Source organism: Pleurodeles waltl, chromosome 3_1, assembly GCF_031143425.1.
Source record: "Pleurodeles waltl isolate 20211129_DDA chromosome 3_1, aPleWal1.hap1.20221129, whole genome shotgun sequence".
In the NCBI taxonomy this organism is placed as follows: domain Eukaryota; kingdom Metazoa; phylum Chordata; class Amphibia; order Caudata; family Salamandridae; genus Pleurodeles; species Pleurodeles waltl.
In genome coordinates this window covers 1,141,121,190-1,141,149,162 of record NC_090440.1, presented here as the reverse complement: position 1 = coordinate 1,141,149,162, position 27,973 = coordinate 1,141,121,190, and the positions used below count along the sequence as shown (strand labels likewise).

At 44.0% G+C, this 27,973-nt stretch overlaps 1 protein-coding gene across 4 annotated transcripts in view; it reads right to left on the bottom strand.

The window, feature by feature from the left end:
* Positions 1–27,973, bottom strand: part of B3GAT1 (beta-1,3-glucuronyltransferase 1) — a 270,500-nt gene that overhangs the window by 82,347 nt on the left and 160,180 nt on the right. The window contains exons 2-3 of one of the 4 annotated variants that reach the window (XM_069224441.1): positions 3,305–3,435; positions 3,023–3,169 (exon numbers count right to left, since the gene is read on the bottom strand). In XM_069224441.1, coding sequence (XP_069080542.1) covers positions 3,023–3,169; positions 3,305–3,308 — 151 coding nt within the window. In that variant the 5' untranslated portion in view covers positions 3,309–3,435. Of the gene's footprint in view, positions 1–3,022; positions 3,170–3,280; positions 3,436–27,973 lie in introns of those variants that run through there. The other 3 variants (XM_069224444.1, XM_069224443.1, XM_069224445.1) reach the window with 3 other exon arrangements.

The following is a 27,973-nucleotide window of genomic DNA, read 5'->3' as shown; positions in this document are numbered from 1 at the left end:
GGTGTTGGGCTTTACTTATGGTAATGGAATATTAGTTCATGTTTCAAAAATCCCAGAAATTCACAGAAAAAAACAAAGGTTAGAGTAATATTATAGTTAGGTGAAATGTTCAGTAACAATGTAACATTTGAACTCTAAAAAGCACAGCAATTTGCCATTTATAGTTATAGCTATCTAAAATAAATATAACTTGTGCCCTAGAGTAACTATAACTCGCGCCCTCACCATGCATTGCTAGTTATTCCACATATTACATCCTGCATGACATGTTCTATAACATCATTAGTAATATCCCTGCAACACTTGTAGATGATAAAACTAAGCACAATGGGGTGCGGAGTAGAGTTACCTTAGGACAAGAGTTACTGTCACTTGAGATAACTATAACTGGTGAATTTCAGTAGTTATAAACTTTTAAAACTTTATGTTGCCACTGAAACTTTCACTTAATTATAATTATAATGTTACTTTAACCTTTGTTTTTTTTCAGTGAATATATATATAATATGTTACATATATATATATATATATATATACATAAACATAATACACACACACTCACAATGTAAAGTCCCTTGAGGCAATTCCTTTAGCAGAGACACTCTATATATTTCTCTAATTCATCTGGTTTTATATGCTTTAATCTACCCTTGTCATGAGTGCTGTTGTGTATGGAAGCGGATGATTTAAATGGATAGATATCCTATCTTGAAGTTCAAATCTGTTAAATTGTTTCATCCTTTATTTATTTAGGACCTACTGTACAGTGGCAGAAGGAAGCAAAATAGAAAAGTATCAGGATAATCTACTAATGAAAAAATAAACTGAATCCTGAGTTGTGGGTTCGGCCAGTAAGGCTTCAGTAGCATAATTCCCATGAAATTGAGATAGTACAATATTGGAATCTGCAAGAACATGTGAGATGACAGTAACATCACCTAAGAAATCGTAAACTGACAGAACCACTAAGGTGACAGTGATATCACATACCAAGCTGTACATATTTTATTACACAGTAAATGACTTTTTATGCTGGTAAACACTAATACTAACTTGGCTAGAGATGTGTTTTAGTTTCTTCTATTAACTGACCAAAGGTTCTTTAGACCTCATTAAGAGGTTGTCGGGCCGACCGTAGGCCCTCCAGCCACGTAGAGAGGAGACCGCCATGGAGTTGGCAGTGTCCCCCCAGGCTGATTACAACGTTTCCACTGGGCTGACTAGAGGAAACCTTTGACATTGGAGGTTTCAGCCAGTCAGCCCATTGGAAACTGTGTGGCGGCATTGGCCTTGGCTCCTCATGGAGCCTAGGGAAATGTGTCACACAGAGGGTGGTCCCAGCACCCTCAGAATACACTTTGTCTGCAGTAGCAGACCGTGTGCATTCTAAGGGTGCTGGGCAGGGGGCCTGGGCACTACAAAATACTTTTTGTGGGCTTACCATTAATTTATAGGGGCTTGGAGCCCATCCATTGTTTACCTTTAGCTGACTTAACTGTCACTTTCATTTCCCTGCTTCTTATTAGAAGTTTGTTTTGTCAGATTTGTATTGCTCCTTCCATGGAGCAGAGCCTCTTTAGTCATTTCTTTTTTTGGATGGCTTCAGTGCTTTTTCTGCTCTCTTTTAGGAACTACTTTTTGCTTAAGCACTCTGTGAGAGGGCATATTTTTTCAGCTGTCTCCCTCGGGTGCTTTTATCTACCTTGCTCTCTCTGTCCATGTGCTTCTCCCCACCAAGTGCACTTGTATTGCTCTCTCGCCCTTGTGCTTCTAACACCGCAGTCCATGTTGCTCTTGTTCACTATGTGCATCCCCCCCACACTTCAAGTTGCTCACCTTTGACCACCAAATGCTGTGTTGCTTTACCCCCTCACCCATTATTCTATTTTTTTTTAAGTACTTCAAGCTCTGTTTTAAAACAACACTTTCACACTACTTTTTTTAAAATGTACTGATCTATCTCAGACTAGTTAATAAAAAAACAAATCAGTGCCCTTGGTAAGTGTGTGCATGTGTGTTGAAGGATTGCGGGTGCCTCCAAAATGATTTGACAGTTGTGTTATTAGGTTTTTTTTTAGCCGTGGTGCACAGCAGCTGTTATGCTGTTCAATGTGTCTAAAAACATTACAAAGCAAAACATTATAGAAAAGACCTATTGGTATTACGAATGCTTATTTTAAGTGGGGATAGGTTACTGTAGGTAGCCAGAATAGAACTCTTTGACTTCTCTGACACAAAAATTACTATGGGACTATGGGTGTAACTTGATGCAGGCTGATGTATCTGAGGCCTGTTCTCACTATGTTATGGCTGTAATTTGGGTGGCCCTTTGGTATGGCAGTTATAGATTCAGAAGGTCAAATTTAATTTTCTTTCTCATTTATACAAGTGTTTCTAAGGCATGGACTTCACTAAGATCAGGTGAAGCCATATACAAGTTACATCACATAACAAACAAGCATTTGCAATGCAATGGGTCTTGTGTTTGCTCGAGTTAGACTTGTAAATTCCTAACTGGACATTTCTTGCTACATAAATTGAAAATGAAAAGTAAAGCAGCTGACATAAGCAAACGGATTCAAAGTGCCACGGCTGCCATGAGCATGAGTGCGAAGGAGAGACACAAAAGGAAAAATAAGTTTGCTCGCAGTCAAACATATCAGCAAACGTGCAATTAGCCATGTGACAGGGTCGGCGTCAAAGGCAGTAACAAAACCGCCCCAAAGAGGGACAAATGTTAAGCATTTACCAATGATAACAAAGGATTTTTGAGAGGTAAGCCCATGAACGAGTGATAAAGATGGGTGTGGTTAAAAGCCCAGAGTTAGATTACAATAGGTCAGAGCGCTTTCGTGCTCAACCTAAAAAGGACATTCACTAGAATTTGGGTGCCCTTTTCTCCATGTTGTTTGGCGGGAGCTAATGAATGAGGAGATGGCTGAAATGGAGGATGCCAGTTGTGATTACTGATGGTTGTTGAATGGATTGAAGATGAATCCCTGTGTGCTGGTTGGTTTCTCACCCTTGTGCATTGCGAGTAGAGGGGAAATCGTGCTCTGGTGCCAGACCGTGATGAGTAGTGTCCAGGGAAGCACGATCAGCACGATAGCGAGGATGTCTCTTCTCTTCGGCATCTCCAGGGCAGGCTGGACCCAGCGCTCCTCATTACCTGACCAGCAAACCCCAATATAGAACAGCAAAGCACACGGAAAAGAGAGATCAGTGAGCAGAAAGGCATCAGGCAGGAAAGAGAGAAGCACAACAGAACGCACACACGTACATCTTACCAGTGGCTACAACCCACCCATTGTAGAAGCAGGTTTGGGAGTCCGCCCACTGCGCAAGGATACACAGGAAGTTGGGGAACGTCACTGGCAGTCACAAGCAGGACCAGCTCCTGGAAAAGTACTTCATGGCCCCTTCCGGGCAAGAACTCTGAAAAAAGAACAAAACAAATGAAGACCATTGCCACCTAGAAGGGGAATCTTTGTCAACAGAGTGCACAACAAAAGGGAGTGGGGTCGCTCATATGCACCGCTTGAAGGGAGGCATGTTTGCAACATGGAGAAATATACTGGTTTCTGTCATTTTAAGAAACATGGTGAGTAGCAGTACTTTAGGCAGTATGTCAATGATGTGTTCGAGAGGAGGAAAGACCCTCATTTTGGGGGTTAGTAAAGAGATATGCCCATGTGCATACAGGGTCCAAGATGCATCGACAACAAACATGATTACCATAAAATTAATTTGTAACCATAACACCAGGACAATTTCTTTATTATGAGCGCACAGAAATTGTCTACCTGTCCTCCCAATCGTTATCGCCTCCCTTTTGCCATTCTCCTTCTGTTCTTACTTTCTTTGCCTTCTTTCCCTCCCCTCCTCCTGCATTTTATTCTCTGTTCATCCTCCTAACCACCTATCTTACTTAAATCAAGTTCCATTGTTCCTTTGCCCTTGCTCTCCTCTCCTCTGCTTTGCCTCCAGTTACACCATTCCACCACTTCATAGTCGTCATGCTTTACAGCTGCGGCTCCTCTTCAATGGCGGAGGAGCGTTGTCCCCCCGCCAGTAACAGCAGCTGCAAAACTTTAAAAATAAAAAGGTAATAAACAATGTTTATTACCTTTTTATTTTTAAAGGGTGGGGCCATGGTGATTATGAGTACGGAGGGGGAGTCCCTCAGTGTGCATCTGCGCTCTCTCCAACCACGCTCTGTGTTGCAGGTTTGGAGAGAGAAGGCAGAGACTGCCAGTCTCCCTGGGAGCACCAAGCCAGGGCACTCCAGCCAATCTTAACGCTGTTGTCATGCTGCCAGCAGCATGAGAGCAGCGTTCAGATTGGCAGCAGAGCAGGCTGGGACCATGTGCCTGCAATGGAGTCATAACAGTGTTACGGCAGTGGAGAGTCATGTATGTTTTTTTTTTTTATTACATTTTTCTGTTTGTCGCTGTCCCCCCTCCCGCCAAGTGCAGCCCTGCCTCGTTTCCATACTGTGCGCCGCAATTGATGCTCAATTGCTCTTTAATGTCACACATCGAGCAACTATTCTTTGCTTTCCTTGTATTTGCAACCTGTACTCTCCTCTTATTACACCCTCATGATGTCACCCCACCTTCACTTAGTGCCTCCCCTCCCCTGGAGTCTCAAAGGTCTTGCAAGTGGTTGAAGATATCACTGTTGTATTACACTGAACACTTTCAAAACAAACAGTTGAATAACTGTGACAGGTTTGCTCATTACATATGGCTAAATATTATATGGATGAAATAAAAAAAATATTATTACACTGAGGACTTAAAGGGTGATCACTGATTCCCCCGTAAACACATGTTACCTTACACTGAAGAATAGAATGAAAACAAGGGCAGAGAACTAAATGGGAACCCTCACTTTAGCACAGAGGCTAGAAAAGAACCCTTTCCTTATTATGGAGGACTAGAAGAGAACCCTCATCATAAATGGTTGTATGTCGGAATAAGGCATGCCTTTACCATGCATGCAGTTACTCCTCAGTGTTTAAGCAAATGATTCTTTACCATGCATTCCTTTATTAATTAAGCATATTGTTACAACGACTTGCCTTAGGGAAAGTGCTGGACTTTGGAGTGGCATAATTTACTATTCCAACTCCAGTCTGCCGCTTTCCCTAAGGCATGTCGCTGTACGTCTGTGATGCCTGGGATGTAATGGCAGCAAGTGGTTTACACCGTGTTGTAAATGCTGTTTCCCATCATAAATGCTCACGACAACCTAAGGCTATTGTAAAGCCAGGCACTAAGTGTGGCCGTCATCTCCAAAAAACTTGATCAACATCAAAACAACCTTCAACACATTCCACTGGATCCTAGCAGAAACCAGGATTAAATTCTCAATCCTGATCACCATGAATAAGGCGTTCTAGTGAAAGGGTAATGGTTAGATGTAGAAGCTGCCTTTCTTTTCCAAATTTGCCTCTTCGAAGCACCTCAGGTCAAGCAGAAAATTCAAACTAGAAGGAAGCGGTTGCAGAGCCCAAAGTAGAGGAGACCCGATTCTAGAATCCCCTTGTTCAGCCATTTGAACATTGACAATTTATTAAGTTTTCAGGAAAGTACTGAAAATGAAACTTTTAAAACGGACAGTTGACTGAGACAACATATGTAGCACTGAGGAATCATGAATGGGTAGACTCCGCCCATTCGCTATCAGCACAGTACTTGGTCCAACTCCAAACTGGAACTTTACACACACAACTCTTTCACCTATACTTGAAAGATATTATAGTAATTTTCAACTTTAACCATCACAGTACCAGAGTGTGAACTCACCTCACAAAAAATTAGAAGGCAGGGGGATTTTGGCCCATATTTATACTTTTTGACGCTAAACTGCGCTAACGCAGTTTAGCGTCAAAAAATTTAGCGCCGTCTAACGCCATTCTGAAGCGCCATGCGGTTGCCGTATTTATGGAATGGCGTTAGCCGGCGCTAGCAGACCGGCGCTGCCTGGTGTGCGTGGAAAAAAAACACGTAGACCAGGCAGCGCCGGCGTAGGGGGAAAATGGCGTTAGGGCGTCTTAAAATGGGGCAAGTCAGGTTGAGGCAAAAAAATCGCCTCAACCCGATTTGCGCCATTTTTTTCGACGCCCAGACGCCATTTAAATGACTCCTGTCTTAGTAAAGACAGGAGTCATGCCCCCTTGCCCAATGGCCATGCCCAGGGGACTTATGTCCCCTGGGCATGGTCATTGGGCAGAGTGGCATGTAGGGGGGCACAAATAAGGCCCCCCTATGCCACCAAAAAAAATGAAAAAAAATAAAAAATTATACTTACCTGAACTTACCTGAATGTCCCTGGGATGGGTCCCTCCATCCTTGGGTGTCCTCCTGGGGTGGGCAAGGGTGGCAGGGGGGGTCCCTGGGGGCAGGGGAGGGCACCTGTGGGCTCATTTTGAGCCCACAGGCCCCTTAACGCCTACCCTGACCCAGGCGTTAAAAAGTGGCACAAATGCGGGGTTTTTTGACCCGCCCACTCCCGGGCGTGATTTTTGCCCGGGAGTATAAATACGACGCATTTGCGTCGCCGTCATTTTTTTAGACGGGAACGCCTTCGTTGCATCTCATTAACGCAAGGAAGGCGTTCACGCAAAAAAATTACGCTATTTGCCCATACTTTGGCGCTAGACGCGTCTAACGCCAAAGTATAAATATGGCGTTAGTTTTGCGCCGAATTTGCGTAAAAAAAAACGACGCTAATTCGGCGCAAACGGAGTATAAATACGGGCCTTTATGTTTTAACACCTAGTTGTATCACAAAGCACCGAATATGCATAATGTGGAACAAAACAGAACACACAATAAAATCATGCCTTTCAATTATTTTGGTATTTAATTTTCTTCTTTCATTTGTTATACATTGAACAGCTGACACGGTTTGTTTTTGAGTTTTTTCAAGTTTGTAGTTAACACGTTGATTTCACTATCATCAATTTTCCAAAGTATCTATTCATATACATATTAATTCAGGCACACGTTCTTTTATATGCTACACTTTTCCTGGGCTTATCGTCACCAGAAAATAGACTGTGATGGTAGCTGTGTTGTGTTGCGTGCCTAATAACTTTTAGTGATCTTTAGTAATCAAACTCAGAAGTGTGATTTGATATATCGTTTATCAACATGGTACTTTATTTTTTGATGTTATGAAAAAGACATGTGTGGAAACTTGAAAAGGGGAAAGGAAAAGTTTTCATTAGTGAAGGTTCAAACATAAGTAATAGGCTGAGATTATCAGGCAGAATTGAAATCAAGTCTGCAATACAGGGCCTAGATGCACCTTTCCGTAAAACATTATTTCTATTGTCCATTTGCACATGGTTTGCACAGAGAAGAAACTAATTATAAAAGCCTCTATATCGTTCTGAAACCTACCATTCTCACGAACTAACTATTCTAAACTCTTTTATTCAATGTAATTATGTCACAACTGAAAAAAAAACATTCTCCTGCTGTGATGTAACCATGGCCACTGTCTATTTACAGCCGATGTATTAATATATTATTATCAGTTGGGTGTTGGGCCAATGTAGAACATAGAATGATATGGGCCTGATTCCCACATGTACCTTACACTGTTGAGTATGTTTATACTTTGTAGTAAGATTACTACTTTTGGGATTCACAAACTGAGGGTCTGATTCACAAAGGTAACAGACTTTTGAGTATGTTTACACTTTGGAGTAAGTTTAATACTTTCAGTATTCACAAACTCCAAGCGTAAACTTACCACAAAAGTTTAAGTTACATGTCTCCGCACCCAGAGCTATGAAATTAGCTTACTCATATGTGGGTGAAAGATGTCCCTCACTAAACTCCTCCCTGGCCCTTCTTAAACCTGTTTTACCCCTCCTTAATCCCATTTCCCTTTGTAGTCAATCTGCTCCTTTTCCCAAGCACTCTCTCTAGTGCCAACCACATTTAGGGCCATATGTACGAAAGCTTTTTCCCATAGACACAGAATGGGTAAAATCCTTTCGTACATCTGGCCCTTACTCCTAAAACATGTACTTAAGTGTGCAGAGATTCTGCAATCAGGACACATAAGTATAGGTAATGCAGAGGTGTAAAACTCAACACATAGTTTGTGAATTGCAATGCGCGGAACACTTTGTGGAACTACAACACATGCAACAAAGTGCAGTTTGTGAATCAGGTGCTTTCTTTGTAACTATGAAGATAAGAAAAGTTTCTCACGTCCGGATTCTGGGTGACATAAACAACCTGATCTCTGCTCCAGCTCTCTGTGTTTACCCTTCTATAATTCCATATATTCCTTTGAGAAAGGAGACATTTAAGTGATAGACAGTTATGATTAATAATGAATATTTAATAGCTAGATTACTGGATTGGGGTGGGAATAGTGAAACATAGGTAATACGATGATAAATCTAAGAGCTACCCACGAATACCTCATGTTGGTAGTCACTGTTCAAGAGGAGTGAATAGGAGATACTCTAGGATTGTCTTTATTTACTCACGCCAACTTCACAGGAACATATATTGCCGTAGAGGTACTAACATATTTATACTCGACTAGACATACACGAGGTACTCTGAAATAGCTAAAGTGGATCGCCCAATACCTGGCAGCTAAAATAAATATGTATTACTTACACACGGGCCTTGATAACATGATTGTTTCTTTTCTGCCCTAATATTGAGGGTGATGTTAATGAGGCACTAACTCCTTGTACTTGATCTAGGCAGAAGTGTGTATTGCTCTTGAATGTGTAATTTAAAGAAACATTTTGTACCAGTGATGACCTGACTATTACATTATCAACTAGTTGGAAAAATGTCCACTCAAAAAAACGCATTTCTAAATTGTACTGTGTAGGAAACCCTTTCTGACATTTTTTCGCTAAACAGAATTGACCGCCACAACTTGAGTAAAATGCACAAAACGGACTATTATAGCGTGGGCTGTTCGTTAATTACTCCAGGGAACATTGCTTCCTAATGACTCTGGTTTTAATGGATGTGATTATAATGGTTACAAAGAAGTCTTTCCAACAATTAGATGCAAATATAATAAAGACATGAGCCGTCTTGTAAACAGAAAGCGCAGGCCAAGCTCATTTAAAACGTAATTTCTAGGTTAGTGTGGCCAGCTGTCCCTCATTTTGAGATTTGGCAACCCCCTATGTTGCCAGAAATATTTGCAGTGCACTGAAGTATGTTTCTCACGAATTGAAAGCACTTTGAAAATTGTCGCTAGAACTCTCACGAATATTAACATCAAAAAGGAAATCTCAACTGAATCAATTTAGGGCCTCCATATTGGAAGGTCCGACCCTTTCACTGGGATACGCTGCAACCACAAGGAGTAGTCTCTGAGTCACAATTCTACTGCCATATTAGAATCTGTGTTTTCAGATTCTCCATATACTCAGGCCCCCTTTCACCCATTCTTTCATAGTATCACTCTAAGGACTCTTTCTTTCTTTCTTTAGTTTACTTTATTCGGTGCAAAAAGACCATAAAAGACATAAAATAAATAAATAACATACAGATTTCACAGTCATAAAAATTTCTAAAAGCGTTGTTAATACATTTTCCGAACACCAATGGCAGCATGTATAAAATTTAGCACAGCCTGGATTATGTCCATATTTCCCAAATCATGTAAGTGGGAGTAAGCAAGTTGGCTAGTTCTAATACTGTTAGACTGAAATAGCGGACGTAAAAATCTTTTTCTTGGAGCGGTATACTGTGAGAAAGTAGCCTCTTTCTAGCCTTGTTACCCCCACTTTTGGCCTGTTTGTGAGTGTATGTCAGGGTATTTTCACTGTCTCACTGGGATCCTGCTAGCCAGGGCCCAGTGCTCATAGTGAAAACCCCATGTTTTCAGTATGTTTGTTATGTGTCACTGGGACCCTGCTAGTCAGGACCCCAGTGCTCATAAGTTTGTGGCCTATATGTATGTGTTCCCTGTGTGGTGCCTAACTGTCTCACTGAGGCTCTGCTAACCAGAACCTCAGTGGTTATGCTCTCTCATTTATTTCAAATTGTCACTGACAGGCTAGTGACTAATTTTACCAATTTACATTGGCTTACTGGAACACCCTTATAATTCCCTAGTATATGGTACTGAGGTACCCAGGGTATTGGGGTTCCAGGAGATCCCTATGGGCTGCAGCATTTCTTTTGCCACCCATAGGGAGCTCTGACAATTCTTACACAGGCCTGCCACTGCAGCCTGAGTGAAATAACGTCCACGTTATTTCACAGCCATTTTACACTGCACTTAAGTAACTTATAAGTCACCTATATGTCTAACCTTTACCTGGTAAAGGTTAGGTGCAAAGTTACTTAGTGTGAGGGCACCCTGGCACTAGCCAAGGTGCCCCCACATTGTTCAGGGCCAATTCCCCTGACTTTGTGAGTGCGGGGACACCATTACACGCGTGCACTACATATAGGTCACTACCTATATGTAGCTTCACAATGGTAACTCCGAATATGGCCATGTAACATGTCTATGATCATGGAATTGCCCCCTCTATACCATCCTGGCATAGTTGGCACAATCCCATGATCCCAGTGGTCTGTAGCACAGACCCTGGTACTGCCAAACTGCCCTTCCTGGGGTTTCACTGCAGCTGCTGCTGCTGCCAACCCCTCAGACAGGCATCTGCACTCCTGGGGTCCAGCCAGGCCTTGGCCAGGATGGCAGAACAAAGGACTTCCTCTGAGAGAGGGTGTTACATCCTCTCCCTTTGGAAAATGGTGTGAAGGCAGGGGAGGAGTAGCCTCCCCCAGCCTCTGGAAATGCTTTCTTGGGCACAGATGTGCCCAATTCTGCATAAGCCAGTCTACACCGGTTCAGGGGACCCCTTAGCCCTGCTCTGGCACGAAACTGGACAAAGGAAAGGGGAGTGACCACTCCCCTGACCTGCACCTCGCCTGGGAGGTGTCCAGAGCTCCTCCAGTGTGCTCCAGACCTCTGCCATCTTGGAAACAGAGGTGCTGCTTGCACACTGGACTGCTCTGAGTGGCCAGTGCCACCAGGTGATGTCAGAGACTCCTTCTGATAGGCTCCTTCAGGTGTTACTAGCCTATCCTCTCTCCTAGGTAGCCAAACCCTCTTTTCTGGCTATTTAGGGTCTCTGTCTCTGGGGAAACTTTAGATAACGAATGCAAGAGCTCATCCGAGTTCCTCTGCATCTCTCTCTTCACCTTCTGCCAAGGAATCGAATGCTGACCGCGCTGGAAGCCTGCAAAACTGCAACATAGTAGCTAAGACGACTACTGCAACTCTGTAACGCTGATCCTGCCGCCTTCTCGACTGTTTTCCTGGTGGTGCATGCTGTGGGGGTAGTCTGCCTCCTCTCTGCACTAGAAGCTCCGAAGAAATCTCCCGTGGGTCGACGGAATCTTCCCCCTGCAACCGCAGGCACCAAAAAGCTGCATTACCGGTCCCTTGGGTCTCCTCTCAGCATGACGAGCGAGGTCCCTCGAATCCAGCAACTCTGTCCAAGTGGCCCCCACAGTCCAGTGACTCTTCAGTCCAAGTTTGGTGGAGGTAAGTCCTTGCCTCACCTCGCTAGACTGCATTGCTGGGAACCGCGACTTTTGCAGCTACTCTGGCCTCCGTGCACTTTCGGCGGAAATCCTTTGTGCACAGTCCAGCCTGGGTCCACGGCACTCTAACCTGCATTGCACGACCTCCTAAGTTGTTCTCCGGCGACTTCTTTGTGCGACTTCGGGTGAGCACCGTTTCACGCATCCTCGTAGTGCCTGTTTCTGGCACTTCTCCGGGTGCTACCTGCTGCTAAGAGGGCTCCTTGTCTTGCTCGACGTCCCTTCTACCTCCTGGTCCAATTTGCAACCTCCTGGTCCCTCCTGGGTTACAGCAGCATCCAAAAACGCTAACCACACGATTTGCAGCTAGCAAGGCTGGTTGGCGTTCTTTCAGCGGGAAAACACTTCTGTACGACTCTACAAGGCGAGAGGGATCCGTCCTCCAAAGGGGAAGTCTCTAGCCCTTTGCGTTCCTGCAGAAACCGCAGCTTCTTCTGTCCAGTAGAAGCTTCTTTGCACCCGCAGCTGGCATTTCCTGGGCATCTGCCCATCTCCGACTTGCTTGTGACTTTTGGACTTGGTCCCCTTGTTCCACAGGTACCCCAGATTGGAAATCCAGCGTTGTTGCATTGTTGGTTTGTGTCTTTCCTGCATTATTCCTCTAACACGACTTCTTTGTCCTTAGGGGAACTTTAGTGCACTTTGCACTCACTTTTCAGGGTCTTGGGGAGGGTTATTTTTCTAACTCTCACTATTTTCTAATAGTCCCAGCGACCCTCTACAAGGTCACATAGGTTTGGGGTCCATTCGTGGTTCGCATTCCACTTTTGGAGTATATGGTTTGTGTTGCCCCGATCCCTATGTTTCCCCATTGCATCCTATTGTAACTATACATTGTTTGCACTGTTTTCTAAGACTATACTGCATATTTTTGCTATTGTGTATATATATCTTGTGTATATTTCCTATCCTCTCACTGAGGGTACACTCTAAGATACTTTGGCATATTGTCATAAAAATAAAGTACTTTTATTTTTAGTATAACTGTGTATTGTGTTTTCTTGTGATATTGTGCATATGACACTTGTGGTACTGTAGTAGCTTCACACGTCTCCTAGTTCAGCCTAAGCTGCTCTGCTAAGCTACCATTATCTATCAGCCTAAGCTGCTAGACACCCTATACACTAATAAGGGATAACTGGGCCTGGTGCAAGGTTCAAGTACCCCTTGGTACTCACTACAAGCCAGTCCAGCCTCCTACATTGGTTGTGCAGCGGTGGGATAAGTGCTTTGAGACTACTTACCACTCTTGTCATTGTACTTTTCATAAGAGAAAAATATACAAAACAAGGTCAGTGTATATACACATAGCCAAAAAGTTTTGCATTTCCTCTTTTCACTCTTTTCTAAGTGCTGAAAAGTACTTCTAACTTTCTAAAAAGTTCTAAAAAATTTAAAAAGTTTTTTTCTCTGTCTTTCTAAAAGCTCTGACAAACTTTTTTCTCTTTTTCTATCACTTTAACTCTCTCTAAAAATGTCTGGCACAGGCCAAAATGTTGACCTGTCTAAGATTGCATATGATCACCTTAGCTGGAAAGTAGCAAGGAGTCTCTGCATAGAGAGAGGTTTGAGTGTAGGGAAGAATCCTTCCTTAGAACTGTTACTGAATATGCTTAGAGAACAGGATAAGGCTAAAAGTGCCCCATCTGTTGAAAAAGTAGCTAATGGTTCTCAATCTGATCCAGGGACTCCCCCAGGTAAAGGTTCAGGAAAGAAACTTCTTAGCCTTCCCATTACAAGACAGTCTAGCATAGTTGTCACTGAGGTGGAGTCACATCATCCAGATGATGTGCTCTCACGTTACACTGTCAGCCAAGCTGTTAGGGTGCCCTCTGTAAGGGACAGGTCTCCTTCTCTTCATTCCCATCATACCTCTGTATCCAGAAATGTCCCTCCCACCAACCCTGATGACAGATTGTTAGAAAGGGAACTCAATAAGTTGAGGGTGGAACAAACCAGACTGAAGCTTAAAAAGCAACAGCTGGATTTGGATAGACAGTCTTTAGAAATAGAGAAGGAAAGACAGAAGTTGGGTTTAGAAACCCATGGTGGCAGCAGCAGTATTCCCCATAGTCATCCTGCAAAAGAGCATGATTCCAGGAATCTGCACAAGATAGTTCCCCCTTATAAGGAGGGGGATGACATTAACAAGTGGTTTGCTGCACTTGAAAGGGCCTGTGTTGTACAGGATGTCCCTCAAAGGCAGTGGGCTGCTATCCTATGGCTATCATTTAGTGGAAAAGGTAGGGATAGGCTCCTTACTGTGAAAGAAAGTGATGCCAATAATTTTACAGTTCTTAAGAATGCACTCCTGGATGGTTATGGCTTAACCACTGAACAATACAGGATAAAGTTCAGAGAGACCAAAAAGGAGTCTTCACAAGACTGGGTTGATTTCATTGACCATTCAGTGAAGGCCTTGGAGGGGTGGTTACATGGCAGTAAAGTTACTGATTATGACAGCCTGTATAACTTGATCCTGAGAGAGCATATTCTTAATAATTGTGTGTCTGATTTGTTGCACCAGTACTTGGTGGACTCTGATCTGACCTCTCCCCAAGAATTGGGAAAGAAGGCAGACAAATGGGTCAGAACAAGGGTGAACAGAAAAGTTCATACAGGTGGTGACAAAGAGAACAATAAGAAGAAAGAAGGTGAAAAATCTCAAGATAAGCATGGGGATAAGGGTAAAACCAAAGATCCCACTTCAAATCTTAAACACTCTTCAGGGGGTGGGGATAAAACAAATTCTTCCTCTTCTTCTCAACCTACACAATTTAAAAAGCCTTGGTGCTTTGTGTGTAAAAACAGAGGCCATAGGCCAGGGGATAAGTCCTGTCCAGGTAAACCCCCTGAGCCTACCACCACTAATACATCAAGCTCTAGTGCCCCTAGCAGTAGTGGTACTAGTGGTGGGACTGCTGGCAACAGTCAAGCAAAGGGTGTAGTTGGGTTCACTTATGGGTCCATCCTAGAAACTGGGGTAGTCAGTCCCAAGACAGTTTCTGTCACACCTAGTGGCATTGGCCTTGCCACACTGGCTGCTTGTCCCCTTACAATGGATAAGTACAGGCAGACAGTTTCAATAAATGGTGTTGAGGCCTTGGCCTACAGGGACACAGGTGCCAGTATCACTTTGGTGACTGAAAACCTAGTGCACCCTGATCAACACATCATTGGACAACAGTATAAGATTATTGATGTCCATAACTCCACTAAGTTTCTTCCCTTAGCTATAATTCAGTTTAGTTGGGGTGGAGTTACTGGCCCTAAGCAGGTGGTGGTATCACCTAGCTTACCTGTAGACTGTCTCTTAGGTAATGACCTAGAGGCCTCAGGTTGGGCTGATGTAGAGTTTTATGCCCATGCAGCCATGCTGGGCATCCCTGAGGAATTGTTCCCTCTCATTTCTACTGAAATGAAAAAGCAAAGGAGAGAAGGCCTGAAAACTCAGGATCCCTCTCCATCAACAGGTAAAAAGGGTATCACAGGGTAACCACCCTACCATTCAGGATACCATTCCTGTGGTGGGAGAAACCTCTCCTGGGGTGGCACCTGTTCCAAGGGAATCATCAGTTGGCAAAACTGTACTCCCTGAGGTAGAAGTACCTCTCTGTGGGATAACTAAAATTGGTGAGAAAAAGAGCACCATTTTAGTTAACATGGAGCATCCCTCCAACCCTCCCAGAGAAACTTTAGTGCAGAAACCCTGCACTGCCTCACAACACTTAGGACAGCATCCCTGCCCTAGTGTGGAGCTCATAGGACAGCATCCCTGCCCTGCTCCAACTCAAGAGAAACAGCATCCCTGTTCTCTCTTCCAGCCATATGGACAAAGTTTTTGCCCAGCTATGGCTTTTCTGAGACAGCATCCCTGTCTGGCATTTCCATCACTACAAATAGGTTCAGTGGACAATTCCCACTGCTCTAAACTAAAACTTACTGATAGAAACTCTGAAAATACATCTTCACATTGTTGCTTAGCTAAAAAACTTCAAACAGGGTGGTTTACATCCCCACAGGGAAGTAACCATATAGTGGATGATAAAGGAAGTAACCAGTCTATTGCAGAGCTACTCTCTACTTATCACCACTTAGACAATAAAGTCTCAACTGGCCAAGGTTAGCCTTATTGTCCTTCGTTTGGGGGGGGGTTGTGTGAGAAAGTAGCCTCTTTCTAGCCTTGTTACCCCCACTTTTGGCCTGTTTGTGAGTGTATGTCAGGGTATTTTCACTGTCTCACTGGGATCCTGCTAGCCAGGGCCCAGTGCTCATAGTGAAAACCCCATGTTTTCAGTATGTTTGTTATGTGTCACTGGGACCCTGCTAGTCAGGACCCCAGTGCTCATAAGTTTGTGGCCTATATGTATGTGTTCCCTGTGTGGTGCCTAACTGTCTCACTGAGGCTCTGCTAACCAGAACCTCAGTGGTTATGCTCTCTCATTTATTTCAAATTGTCACTGACAGGCTAGTGACTAATTTTACCAATTTACATTGGCTTACTGGAACACCCTTATAATTCCCTAGTATATGGTACTGAGGTGCCCAGGGTATTGGGGTTCCAGGAGATCCCTATGGGCTGCAGCATTTCTTTTGCCACCCATAGGGAGCTCTGACAATTCTTACACAGGCCTGCCACTGCAGCCTGAGTGAAATAACGTCCACGTTATTTCACAGCCATTTTACACTGCACTTAAGTAACTTATAAGTCACTTATATGTCTAACCTTTACCTGGTAAAGGTTAGGTGCAAAGTTACTTAGTGTGAGGGCACCCTGGCACTAGCCAAGGTGCCCCCACATTGTTCAGGGCCAATTCCCCTGACTTTGTGAGTGCGGGGACACCATTACACGCGTGCACTACATATAGGTCACTACCTATATGTAGCTTCACAATGGTAACTCCGAATATGGCCATGTAACATGTCTATGATCATGGAATTGCCCCCTCTATACCATCCTGGCATAGTTGGCACAATCCCATGATCCCAGTGGTCTGTAGCACAGACCCTGGTACTGCCAAACTGCCCTTCCTGGGGTTTCACTGCAGCTGCTGCTGCTGCCAACCCCTCAGACAGGCATCTGCCCTCCTGGGGTCCAGCCAGGCCTGGCCCAGGATGGCAGAACAAAGGACTTCCTCTGAGAGAGGGTGTTACACCCTCTCCCTTTGGAAAATGGTGTTACGGCAGCGGAGGAGTAGCCTCCCCCAGCCTCTGGAAATGCTTTCTTGGGCACAGATGTGCCCAATTCTGCATAAGCCAGTCTACACTGGTTCAGGGGACCCGTTAGCCCTGCTCTGGCGCGAAACTGGACAAAGGAAAGGGGAGTGACCACTCCCCTGACCTGCACCTCCCCTGGGAGGTGTCCAGAGCTCCTCCAGTGTGCTCCAGACCTCTGCCATCTTGGAAACAGAGGTGCTGCTGGCACACTGGACTGCTCTGAGTGGCCAGTGCCACCAGGTGACGTCAGAGACTCCTTCTGATAGGCTCCTTCAGGTGTTAGTAGCCTATCCTCTCTCCTAGGTAGCCAAACCCTCTTTTCTGGCTATTTAGGGTCTCTGTCTCTGGGGAAACTTTAGATAACGAATGCAAGAGCTCATCCGAGTTCCTCTGCATCTCTCTCTTCACCTTCTGCCAAGGAATCGACTGCTGACCGCGCTGGAAGCCTGCAAAACTGCAACATAGTAGCTAAGACGACTACTGCAACTCTGTAACGCTGATCCTGCCGCCTTCTCGACTGTTTTCCTGGTGGTGCATGCTGTGGGGGAAGTCTGCCTCCTCTCTGCACTAGAAGCTCCGAAGAAATCTCCCGTGGGTCGACGGAATCTTCCCCCTGCAACCGCAGGCACCAAAAAGCTGCATTACCGGTCCCTTGGGTCTCCTCTCAGCACGACGTGCGAGGTCCCTCGAATCCAGCAACTCTGTCCAAGTGGCCCCCACAGTCCAGTGACTCTTCAGTCCAAGTTTGGTGGAGGTAAGTCCTTGCCTCACCTCGCTAGACTGCATTGCTGGGAACTGCGACTTTTGCAGCTACTCCGGCCTCCGTGCACTTCCGGCGGAAATCCTTTGTGCACAGTCCATCCTGGGTCTACGGCACTCTAACCTGCATTGCTCAACCTCCTAAGTTGTTCTCCGGCGACGTGGGACTTCTTTGTGCGACTTCGGGTGAGCACCGTTTCACGCATCTTTGTAGTGCCTGTTTCTGGCACTTCTCCGGGGGCTACCTGCTGCTAAGAGGGCTCCTTGTCTTGCTCGACGTCCCCTCTACCTCCTGGTCCAATTTGCGACCTCCTGGTCCCTCCTGGACCACAGCAGCATCCAAAAACGCTAACCGCACGATTTGCAGCTAGCAAGGCTTGTTGGCGTTCTTTCGGCGGGAAAGCACTTCTGCACAACTCTACAAGGCGAGTGGGATCCGTCCTCCAAAGGGGAAGTCTCTAGCCCTTTGCGTTCCTGCAGAAACCGCAGCTTCTTCTGTCCAGTAGAAGTTTCTTTGCACCCGCAGCTGGCATTTCCTGGGCATCTGCCCATCTCCGACTTGCTTGTGACTTTTGGACTTGGTCCCCTTATTCCACAGGTACCCCAGATTGGAAATCCAGCGTTGTTGCATTGTTGGTTTGTGTCTTTCCTGCATTATTCCTCTAACACAACTTCTTTGTCCTTAGGGGAACTTTAGTGCACTTTGCACTCACTTTTCAGGGTCTTGGGGAGGGTTATTTTTCTAACTCTCACTATTTTCTAATAGTCCCAGCGACCCTCTACAAGGTCACATAGGTTTGGGGTCCATTCGTGGTTAGCATTCCACTTTTGGAGTATATGGTTTGTGTTGCCCCTATCCCTATGTTTCCCCATTGCATCCTATTGTAACTATACATTGTTTGCACTGTTTTCTAAGACTATACTGCATATTTTTGCTATTGTGTATATTTCCTATCCTCTCACTGAGGGTACACTCTAAGATACTTTGGCATATTGTCATAAAAATAAAGGCCCATATTTATACTTTTTGACGCTAAACTGCGCTAACGCAGTTTAGCGTCAAAAAATTTAGCGCCGTCTAACGCCATTCTGAAGCGCCATGCGGGCGCCGTATTTATGGAATGGCGTTAGCCGGCGCAAGCAGACCGGCGCTGCCTGGTTTGCGTGGAAAAAAACCACGTAGACCAGGCAGCGCCGGCGTTGGGAAAAAATGACGTTAGGGCGTCTTAAAATGGGGCAAGTCAGGTTGAGGCAAAAAAATCGCCTCAACCCGATTTGCGCCATTTTTTTACGACGCCCAGACGCCATTTTGGGGGTTAGTAAAGAGATATGCTCATGTGCATACAGGGTCCAAGATGCATCGACAACAAACATGATTACCATAAAATTAATTTGTAACCATAACACCAGGACAATTTCTTTATTATGAGCGCACAGAAATCGTCTACCTGTCCTCCCAATCGTTATCGCCTCCCTTTTGCCATTCTCCTTCTGTTCTTACTTTCTTTGCCTTCTTTCCCTCCCCTCCTCCTGCATTTTATTCTCTGTTCATCCTCCTAACCACCTATCTTACTTAAATCAAGTTCCATTGTTCCTTTGCCCTTGCTCTCCTCTCCTCTGCTTTGCCTCCAGTTACACCATTCCACCACTTCATAGTCATCATGCTTTACAGCTGCGGCTCCTCTTCAATGGCGGAGGAGCGTTGTCCCCCCGCCAGTAACAGCAGCTGCAAAACTTTAAAAATAAAAAGGTAATAAACAATGTTTATTACCTTTTTATTTTTAAAGGGTGGGGCCATGGTGATTATGAGTACGGAGGGGGAGTCCCTCAGTGTGCATCTGCGCTCTCTCCAACCACGCTCTGTGTTGCAGGTTTGGAGAGAGAAGGCAGAGACTGCCAGTCTCCCTGGGAGCACCAAGCCAGGGCACTCCAGCCAATCTTAACGCTGTTGTCATGCTGCCAGCAGCATGAGAGCAGCGTTCAGATTGGCAGCAGAGCAGGCTGAGACCATGTGCCTGCAATGGAGTCATAACAGTGTTACGGCAGTGGAGAGTCATGTATGTTTGTTTTTTTTATTACATTTTTCTGTTTGTCGCTGTCCCCCCTCCCGCCAAGTGCAGCCCTGCCTCGTTTCCATACTGTGCGCCGCAATTGATGCTCAATTGCTCTTTAATGTCACACATCGAGCAACTATTCTTTGCTTTCCTTGTATTTGCAACCTGTACTCTCCTCTTATTACACCCTCATGATGTCACCCCACCTTCACTTAGTGCCTCCCCTCCCCTGGAGTCTCAAAGGTCTTGCAAGTGGTTGAAGATATCACTGTTGTATTACACTGAACACTTTCAAAACAAACAGTTGAATAACTGTGACAGGTTTGCTCATTACATATGGCTAAATATTATATGGATGAAATAAAAAAAATATTATTACACTGAGGACTTAAAGGGTGATCACTGATTCCCCCGTAAACACATGTTACCTTACACTGAAGAATAGAATGAAAACAAGGGCAGAGAACTAAATGGGAACCCTCACTTTAGCACAGAGGCTAGAAAAGAACCCTTTCCTTATTATGGAGGACTAGAAGAGAACCCTCATCATAAATGGTTGTATGTCGGAATAAGGCATGCCTTTACCATGCATGCAGTTACTCCTCAGTGTTTAAGCAAATGATTCTTTACCATGCATTCCTTTATTAACTAAGCATATTGTTACAACGACTTGCCTTAGGGAAAGTGCTGGACTTTGGAGTGGCATAATTTACTATTCCAACTCCAGTCTGCCGCTTTCCCTAAGGCATGTCGCTGTACGTCTGTGATGCCTGGGATGTAATGGCAGCAAGTGGTTTACACCGTGTTGTAAATGCTGTTTCCCATCATAAATGCTCACGACAACCTAAGGCTATTGTAGAGCCAGGCACTAAGTGTGGCCGTCATCTCCAAAAAACTTGATCAACATCAAAACAACCTTCAACACATTCCACTGGATCCTAGCAGAAACCAGGATTAAATTCTCAATCCTGATCACCATGAATAAGGCGTTCTAGTGAAAGGGTAATGGTTAGATGTAGAAGCTGCCTTTCTTTTCCAAATTTGCCTCTTCGAAGCACCTCAGGTCAAGCAGAAAATTCAAACTAGAAGGAAGCGGTTGCAGAGACCAAAGTAGAGGAGACCCGATTCTAGAATCCCCTTGTTCAGCCATTTGAACATTGACAATTTATTAAGTTTTCAGGAAAGTACTGAAAATGAAACTTTTAAAACGGACAGTTGACTGAGACAACATATGTAGCACTGAGGAATCATGAATGGGTAGACTCCGCCCATTCGCTATCAGCACAGTACTTGGTCCAACTCCAAACTGGAACTTTACACACACAACTCTTTCACCTATACTTGAAAGATATTATAGTAATTTTCAACTTTAACCATCACAGTACCAGAGTGTGAACTCACCTCACAAAAAATTAGAAGGCAGGGGGATTTTGGCCCATATTTATACTTTTTGACGCTAAACTGCGCTAACGCAGTTTAGCGTCAAAAAATTTAGCGCCGTCTAACGCCATTCTGAAGCGCCATGCGGTTGCCGTATTTATGGAATGGCGTTAGCCGGCGCTAGCAGACCGGCGCTGCCTGGTGTGCGTGGAAAAAAAACACGTAGACCAGGCAGCGCCGGCGTAGGGGGAAAATGGCGTTAGGGCGTCTTAAAATGGGGCAAGTCAGGTTGAGGCAAAAAAATCGCCTCAACCCGATTTGCGCCATTTTTTTCGACGCCCAGACGCCATTTAAATGACTCCTGTCTTAGTAAAGACAGGAGTCATGCCCCCTTGCCCAATGGCCATGCCCAGGGGACTTGTGTCCCCTGGGCATGGTCATTGGGCATAGTGGCATGTAGGGGGGCACAAATAAGGCCCCCCTATGCCACCCAAAAAAAAGTAAAAAAATATAAAAAATAATACTTACCTGAACTTACCTGAATGTCCCTGGGGTGGGTCCCTCCATCCTTGGGTGTCCTCCTGGGGTGGGCAGGGGTGGCAGGGGGGGTCACTGGGGGCAGGGGAGGGCACCTGTGGGCTCATTTTGAGCCCACAGGCCCCTTAACGCCTACCCTGACCCAGGCGTTAAATAGTGGCGCAAATGCGGGGTTTTTTGACCCGCCAACTCCCGGGCGTGATTTTTGCCCGGGAGTATAAATATGACGCATTTGCGTCGCCGTCATTTTTTTAGACGGGAACGCCTTCCTTGCATCTCATTAACGCAAGGAAGGCGTTCACGCAAAAAAATTACGCTATTTGCCAATACTTTGGCGCTAGACGCGTCTAACGCCAAAGTATAAATATGGCGTTAGTTTTGCGCCGAATTTGCGTCGAAAAAAACGACGCTAATTCGGCGCAAACGGAGTATAAATACGGGCCAAAGTACTTTTATTTTTAGTATAACTGTGTATTGTGTTTTCTTGTGATACTGTGCATATGACACTTGTGGTACTGTAGTAGCTTCACACGTCTCCTAGTTCAGCCTAAGCTGCTCTGCTAAGCTACCATTATCTATCAGCCTAAGCTGCTAGACACCCTATACACTAATAAGGGATAACTGGGCCTGGTGCAAGGTGCAAGTACCCCTTGGTACTCACTACAAGCCAGTCCAGCCTCCTACATATACAAAGTGCAAAAAAGCATAAAATGTAATGTACTTTGAGATGTCTTTCCATCGCAGCGACAGGGAGGGAGGTTCTTAAACCAGGTTCCAGCAACTGGGAATGCTACCAGATAGTGTAAGGTGTTTAGACGTAGTCTTGTGAGTAAGAACCTTTTTCGCTCATGATTAGTGACGGTCAGATACAGCTTTGGTTGAAGTTGTTGTGTCTCATAACTTGTCCATAGTCTCATTGAACTAATGGCTGGGTCCATGTCCTGATTTTTCTGCCAGAATATATCTTTAACCTTCTTAATGTCCTGTCTTGTTAGAGTATCTGGTTTGAGGAAAAAATCTCCTAATCCTAATGACAGGAGAGAAAGATAAACATATCTAAGCCAGGGTATATCTAGAGATCGTGACAAAAGGAGACAGTCCTGTATCACCTTTCTACATAGAAGCGCTTCAGGCTTAGTCCAGATTTTTACCCACAATATAAGAGGTTGAAGTTTTATATAGCTAGATATGTATCTTAAACCTACTTCTTTATGACAGAACTTTACTGATGTAGATTGGGGGACTAATAGTAGTCTTCTTAGAAATCTGGAGCCCTGTACATTCTGCAAGCCCCCAGACCCCAGCTCCAAATGTCGCGACAGAGAGGCATTTAGAAGTGAAGACAGTCATCATTTCCTTAACAGGTTTATGGCGAAGACTTCTTGCAAGCCTAATAACAGCTTAAATGGCTTTTTGAAATTGTATTGAGCGTATATTAACTAAAAACTTCCAGTTAAAATCAACACCAATAGGGACCCCCAGATACGTAAAATGTGGGACCTTAAGTATCTCATGCCCATTTAAAGTAAATTTTTTCGTTTTTGCTAATTTAGGACCACACTTCATAACAAATGACTTAGTTCTGTTAATTTTAAGACCAAGGTTCCTCATAAAGGTATTAAGAGCATTCAATAAAATCTGGAGGCCATTTGCTGTCCTTGAAATTAGTACTGCATCATCTGCATATAAAAGTACAGGAATTGGAGAGTTATTGATAACTGCGGAATCTTTCCCTAATTCGCAAAGAAATTTTTTCAGCCCATTTATATATAGAAGAAAGAGGAAAGCGGCAAGAACACATCCCTGTCTGACCCCTTTTTGTGAGGGGAATTTCTCTGTCAGGCCTCCCTCCCGGGAGTAACGGACCCGAGCCTCTGTGCAGGCATGAAGTTTACGAAGTAATATAACTATGTCTTTGTCCACGCCCATACCCAGCATTACCTTCCATAATTTCTCCCTGCTGACTGTATCGAAAGCGCAGGAGAGGTCCATAAATGCTAGGTGTATACAGCCCCTTTTGGCTTTAGTATATTTCTGGACTATAAGTGTCAAATTAAGAGTTTGTTCGACTGTACCCACCCCTGGGCGAAAGCCAAATTGTATTTCTGAGAGGGAGTGAGTATCAGTTGCCCATTCTTCTAGCTTATTTAAAATTACTTGGCCTAAAATTTTGACTGAACTGTCCAGCAAAGAGATTGGGCGATAGCACAGGGGGGTCTGCCCTACCTCCCTTCTTGAAAATCGGGACGATGATCTCTTCTTTCCAAGAGTCTACTAGAGGGCCCACCACAGCCGATCTCATGACGTTGGTTAGCAGTGGACCCCAGAAATCTGGAAGTGCTTTATATAAGTCAGCAGGAATTCTGTCTGGACCCGGGGCTTTCTCAGATGGACTATCTTGAATTGCTTGTTTAACGTCATCCACACTTATAATATAACTAAAAACTCTAAGGACTCATACAACATAATCTAGACTTTTCTAAGTATGCACATTAGCTAAAATACTCCTAGCCCTTCTCACTTATTCCTACTGCTGTTTTAGATGATTAATTAACATATTTTCGGAAATCTGTGCATTTTATCTGTCTATGACAATAGCAGAACAGCTTATCCTCATTTTTATTCCATTACATGACCAATTATCTCCTAATCTGCAACAAATTATTTTTTATCTCTGCTCTAAATTTTTATCACTGCTCTGCATCCTTCCATAGCTCCAACTGAGGGTTCACATAATAAAACCTCACATCTGCTCTGAAGACCATTAAAATAGTTTATATCAAACCATAGCAATATCAATCATCCTTCAGACCTACACATGCAAATAAACATACTATCTTCTGAAGGATGTCCTCAAGATTAGACTCCAGATGCTCCGTTGCTAACCAGCACACTCCTCACTTGTATTTCAGTACCCCAAGATGTGCATCTCCATCTCCATCAGGTCCATTCTAATACCATAACATAATTCTAAACATATACGAAGGCAAAGGAAATCCTGGCCAAGAGTTCACACTAAAAATGTAATAGGAATTAAGTCTAACCAGACCTCCACTCAGCAGTTTACCACTCTGGCATACCTGAAATGCGCTTGTAACAATGATAGATCAGCACAAGCTAATGAAACCTCTGTTCTCTAAGCAAACCTCCACCAAGATTTGCTCTTCATTACCAGACTTAGTTTACAACAACTTCCCAGATTACTTTTGACATTCTGGTTCCAAATGAACACTCCACTCTGAAACAAGCATTTGCAATGCAACGGGTCTCGCATTTCTGTGAGTTAGAGCTATTAGCAGTTGTAAACTCCCAACCGGACTTTTCTTGCCTCATTAAATAGAGAGAAAAAAACAAGCATGATTGCGCTGCTAAAAAATGGAAATGGCAATGGAAACGGTCTCGCATTTCACTCGTAGTGAAACCTATCGGCAAAAGTGCAATTATCTACCTAACCGGCAAAAGTGCAATTAACTATGTAACTGGGTCGATGTCATGCAAAGCGCTCGACTTCTGCCAAGCGAGATCGCGTTGCGAAAAAAGAGAAGATGTAGTCCACAAACCGGACGGAAAACAGCGAGCCTCGTATGTTTTCAGTACTTGGTCGCTGCGCTCGAGCAGGGCTAACCACCGGAAAAGGCATGACGCCTCCTTGCCTTCCACCAATGAAAGCAAGCAGATTTTAAAAGGCAAGCCCACGAACCAATGAAAGACACTGACATGACATAGGCGGGGCTCCGAGCTCTTTTCTAAGTACTACAGCTTCTCGCAAGCGATACCCATGCGCTAGCGCATGCTACGCAGGCTCGACCCTCAAAGGGCATATTTATTACCAAATGCGGAGGTACAGAAATCATCTACAAGAGAAGCTGGCATAGCTCCTCGACTGACACTCCCACTTATTCTTCCTTTGAAATCCCTTCCATCGCACTGTTTTCATGGCCTAAACCAACCCTGAAACCAAAGAACACAGAGAAAGAAAGAGAGGAAAGCGCACTACATGTCCGCCCAACAAAAATACTAATCACAAGCAATGTGGTGGCGGTGAACTCAAAGTATGATGTTTTGTCAACTTCTGATAAGTGAAACCATTTGTCGCCATTTGTCTTGAGAATGCCGCTCTAGTCTATCTGCCAGAAGTGGTCTCTCACACTATGGGCTAGGAAATCACTGCACCTCTGACTGGAATGACACAGCGCCGGACCTGCAACTGGAAATCTGACAGCGCCTGCCTCACAGCTGAAAAATCACAGCAGCCCCTACCGGATCTAAGCAGCACTGGCTCCTTGCTATCAGTACGTCCAGGATTTTCAATGCATCGTCCGTGGGTGTCAAAATATCCCTGCATCGCAATGAGGAATTAAGGCTGCGCTTCTGGCAATCGATGCATTAACTTGTAATGTGAAAAGAAACGACAAATCGTCTGTGCTGTGCCAAAAAATCTGATGCAGCACCTTATTTTTAAAGGCATCGCCTCCTCTGCGACCCCCGTGCTTCATACTTTTGACAGGTCCTGTGTGTTACAAAGATACAACCACTGATTCTTAAGGAATGAGACACTTTTAAACATTAAAAAGTGACAGCTCAACTTGTGCATATTGTATTTTTGTCATTTTTATCTTATTTCATTCAGATAAATAATATCTATTTTTCTAAACCTGGGTGGTGTATTTTTGTGGTGTTTTCACTATTACTATATGAGTAATTGCACAATACTTTACACATTGCCTTCTAAGTTAAGCCTGCCTGCTCTGTGCCACGCTACCACAGGGTGAGCACAGGATAATTTGGATCGTGGTGCGACTTACCCTTAGTAGGATTGTGGTCCCTACTTGGACAACATTGTTTACCTCTGCCAACTAGAGACCCAATTTCTAACACTCCTAATTTACGATATACCTGCAAAAAACACAGCTGAATGGTCACTCCCCAAAAATTAATTTTAAGGGGATCGAAGAAATCATTGCTTCTAATACCCAGCTATAAAAGCTTCTTGCAAGACACTCATCTTGTGCTAAAAAATGCTAGTATCACACTTCTAAGAAAGCATCTTCCCCATATCACTTCTCTTATGAAGATGTCGAACCCTGATCCCAGCAACCTTCAGAACTTCAGACCAATATCCAAAGTTCCATTTCTAGACAAAATTATAGAGAGAATGGCTGCCTCACTGCTCATTTGTGGTATCTCCATCAACAACCTTAACAGCTTTTAGTCTGAATTCCGTTCAAGATATTGCACTGTGACCCCCACAATACAAGTGCTAGATGATTCTCTAAAACTCCTGATGAAGGAGGTTTATTTTTTATTTGTGTTGGTTCTACTGGATCTTTCTTCAGCATACCTAGACAACCAGTCCCTTATATACTCATCCCTGAGAATGGGAATCTATGGAATCGTTCAGAACTGGTTTAGTTATTCTTTTCCTTGAGATATCATTTTCTGAAATTAGACTCCTTCGAACCACCCACTTTCCCATTTAAATGGGGTATTCCACAAGGATTTGTTCTTCCACTATCCCTTTTTAACTTTTATATTGATCCTTTAATCGACATGATGCAAGACAAAAATATTAATATGTACGAGTGTGCAGATTACACACATCTATATTCAAAGGTCTCAAACCCAGCCTGCGCACCTAATTTGAAACCCTTTCTTGAATAACTAACTGACTGGAAGTCGTCCTTCTCTCAGAAAATTAACCAAAAACAGAAATTGTACTGCTCTTCTCCAGTGACTCCCCACTCCAAATAAACAAATCGCTTGATACTCTACAGCCCCTAGCTGTTTTTCGGTTTCTAGCTGCTTATGCCAACTCTGTAGGCATTATCGCAGAGGAACATCTTAGCCTAATAGATGACATTGCCAATACGACGAGATTTTCCTCCTATCAAATCCAGCTTCTCTGCAAGCTAAAGCAATACATACCTCACTCAGACTTCAAATCAACTGTACAAGCTCCTGCTCTAAGCTATCTCAAGGGAGGAAATGCAATGTTGGTTGACCTACCCAAATCCATTCTGACACCAATAAAATCCACCCAAAATGCTTACGGGAGCCCCAAAGTCAAATCATATCAAACCTACTCTTAGACGCCTCTGCTGGCTCCCATGAAAGCAGGATTTATTTTAATACGTAACTCATAACTGCATAACTGCATAACTCATAAAGCAACAGAAACTGACCTAGCATCCTACCTAACAACCTTAACTTGTCAATGGCCTTAATACACAAAACCTATAAACAAGCCTTCTCCTGCCTAGCTCACAGGCTATGGATCTCCGTGCTTCATACAATTAGAGTGACATGCAGATTTCCTAGCCATTTGAAAGGAACTGAAAACTCATCTTTTCAGAATGTGCCTACCTAATAAACTACTTTCTTATTAATTCTCTTATTTGTTCT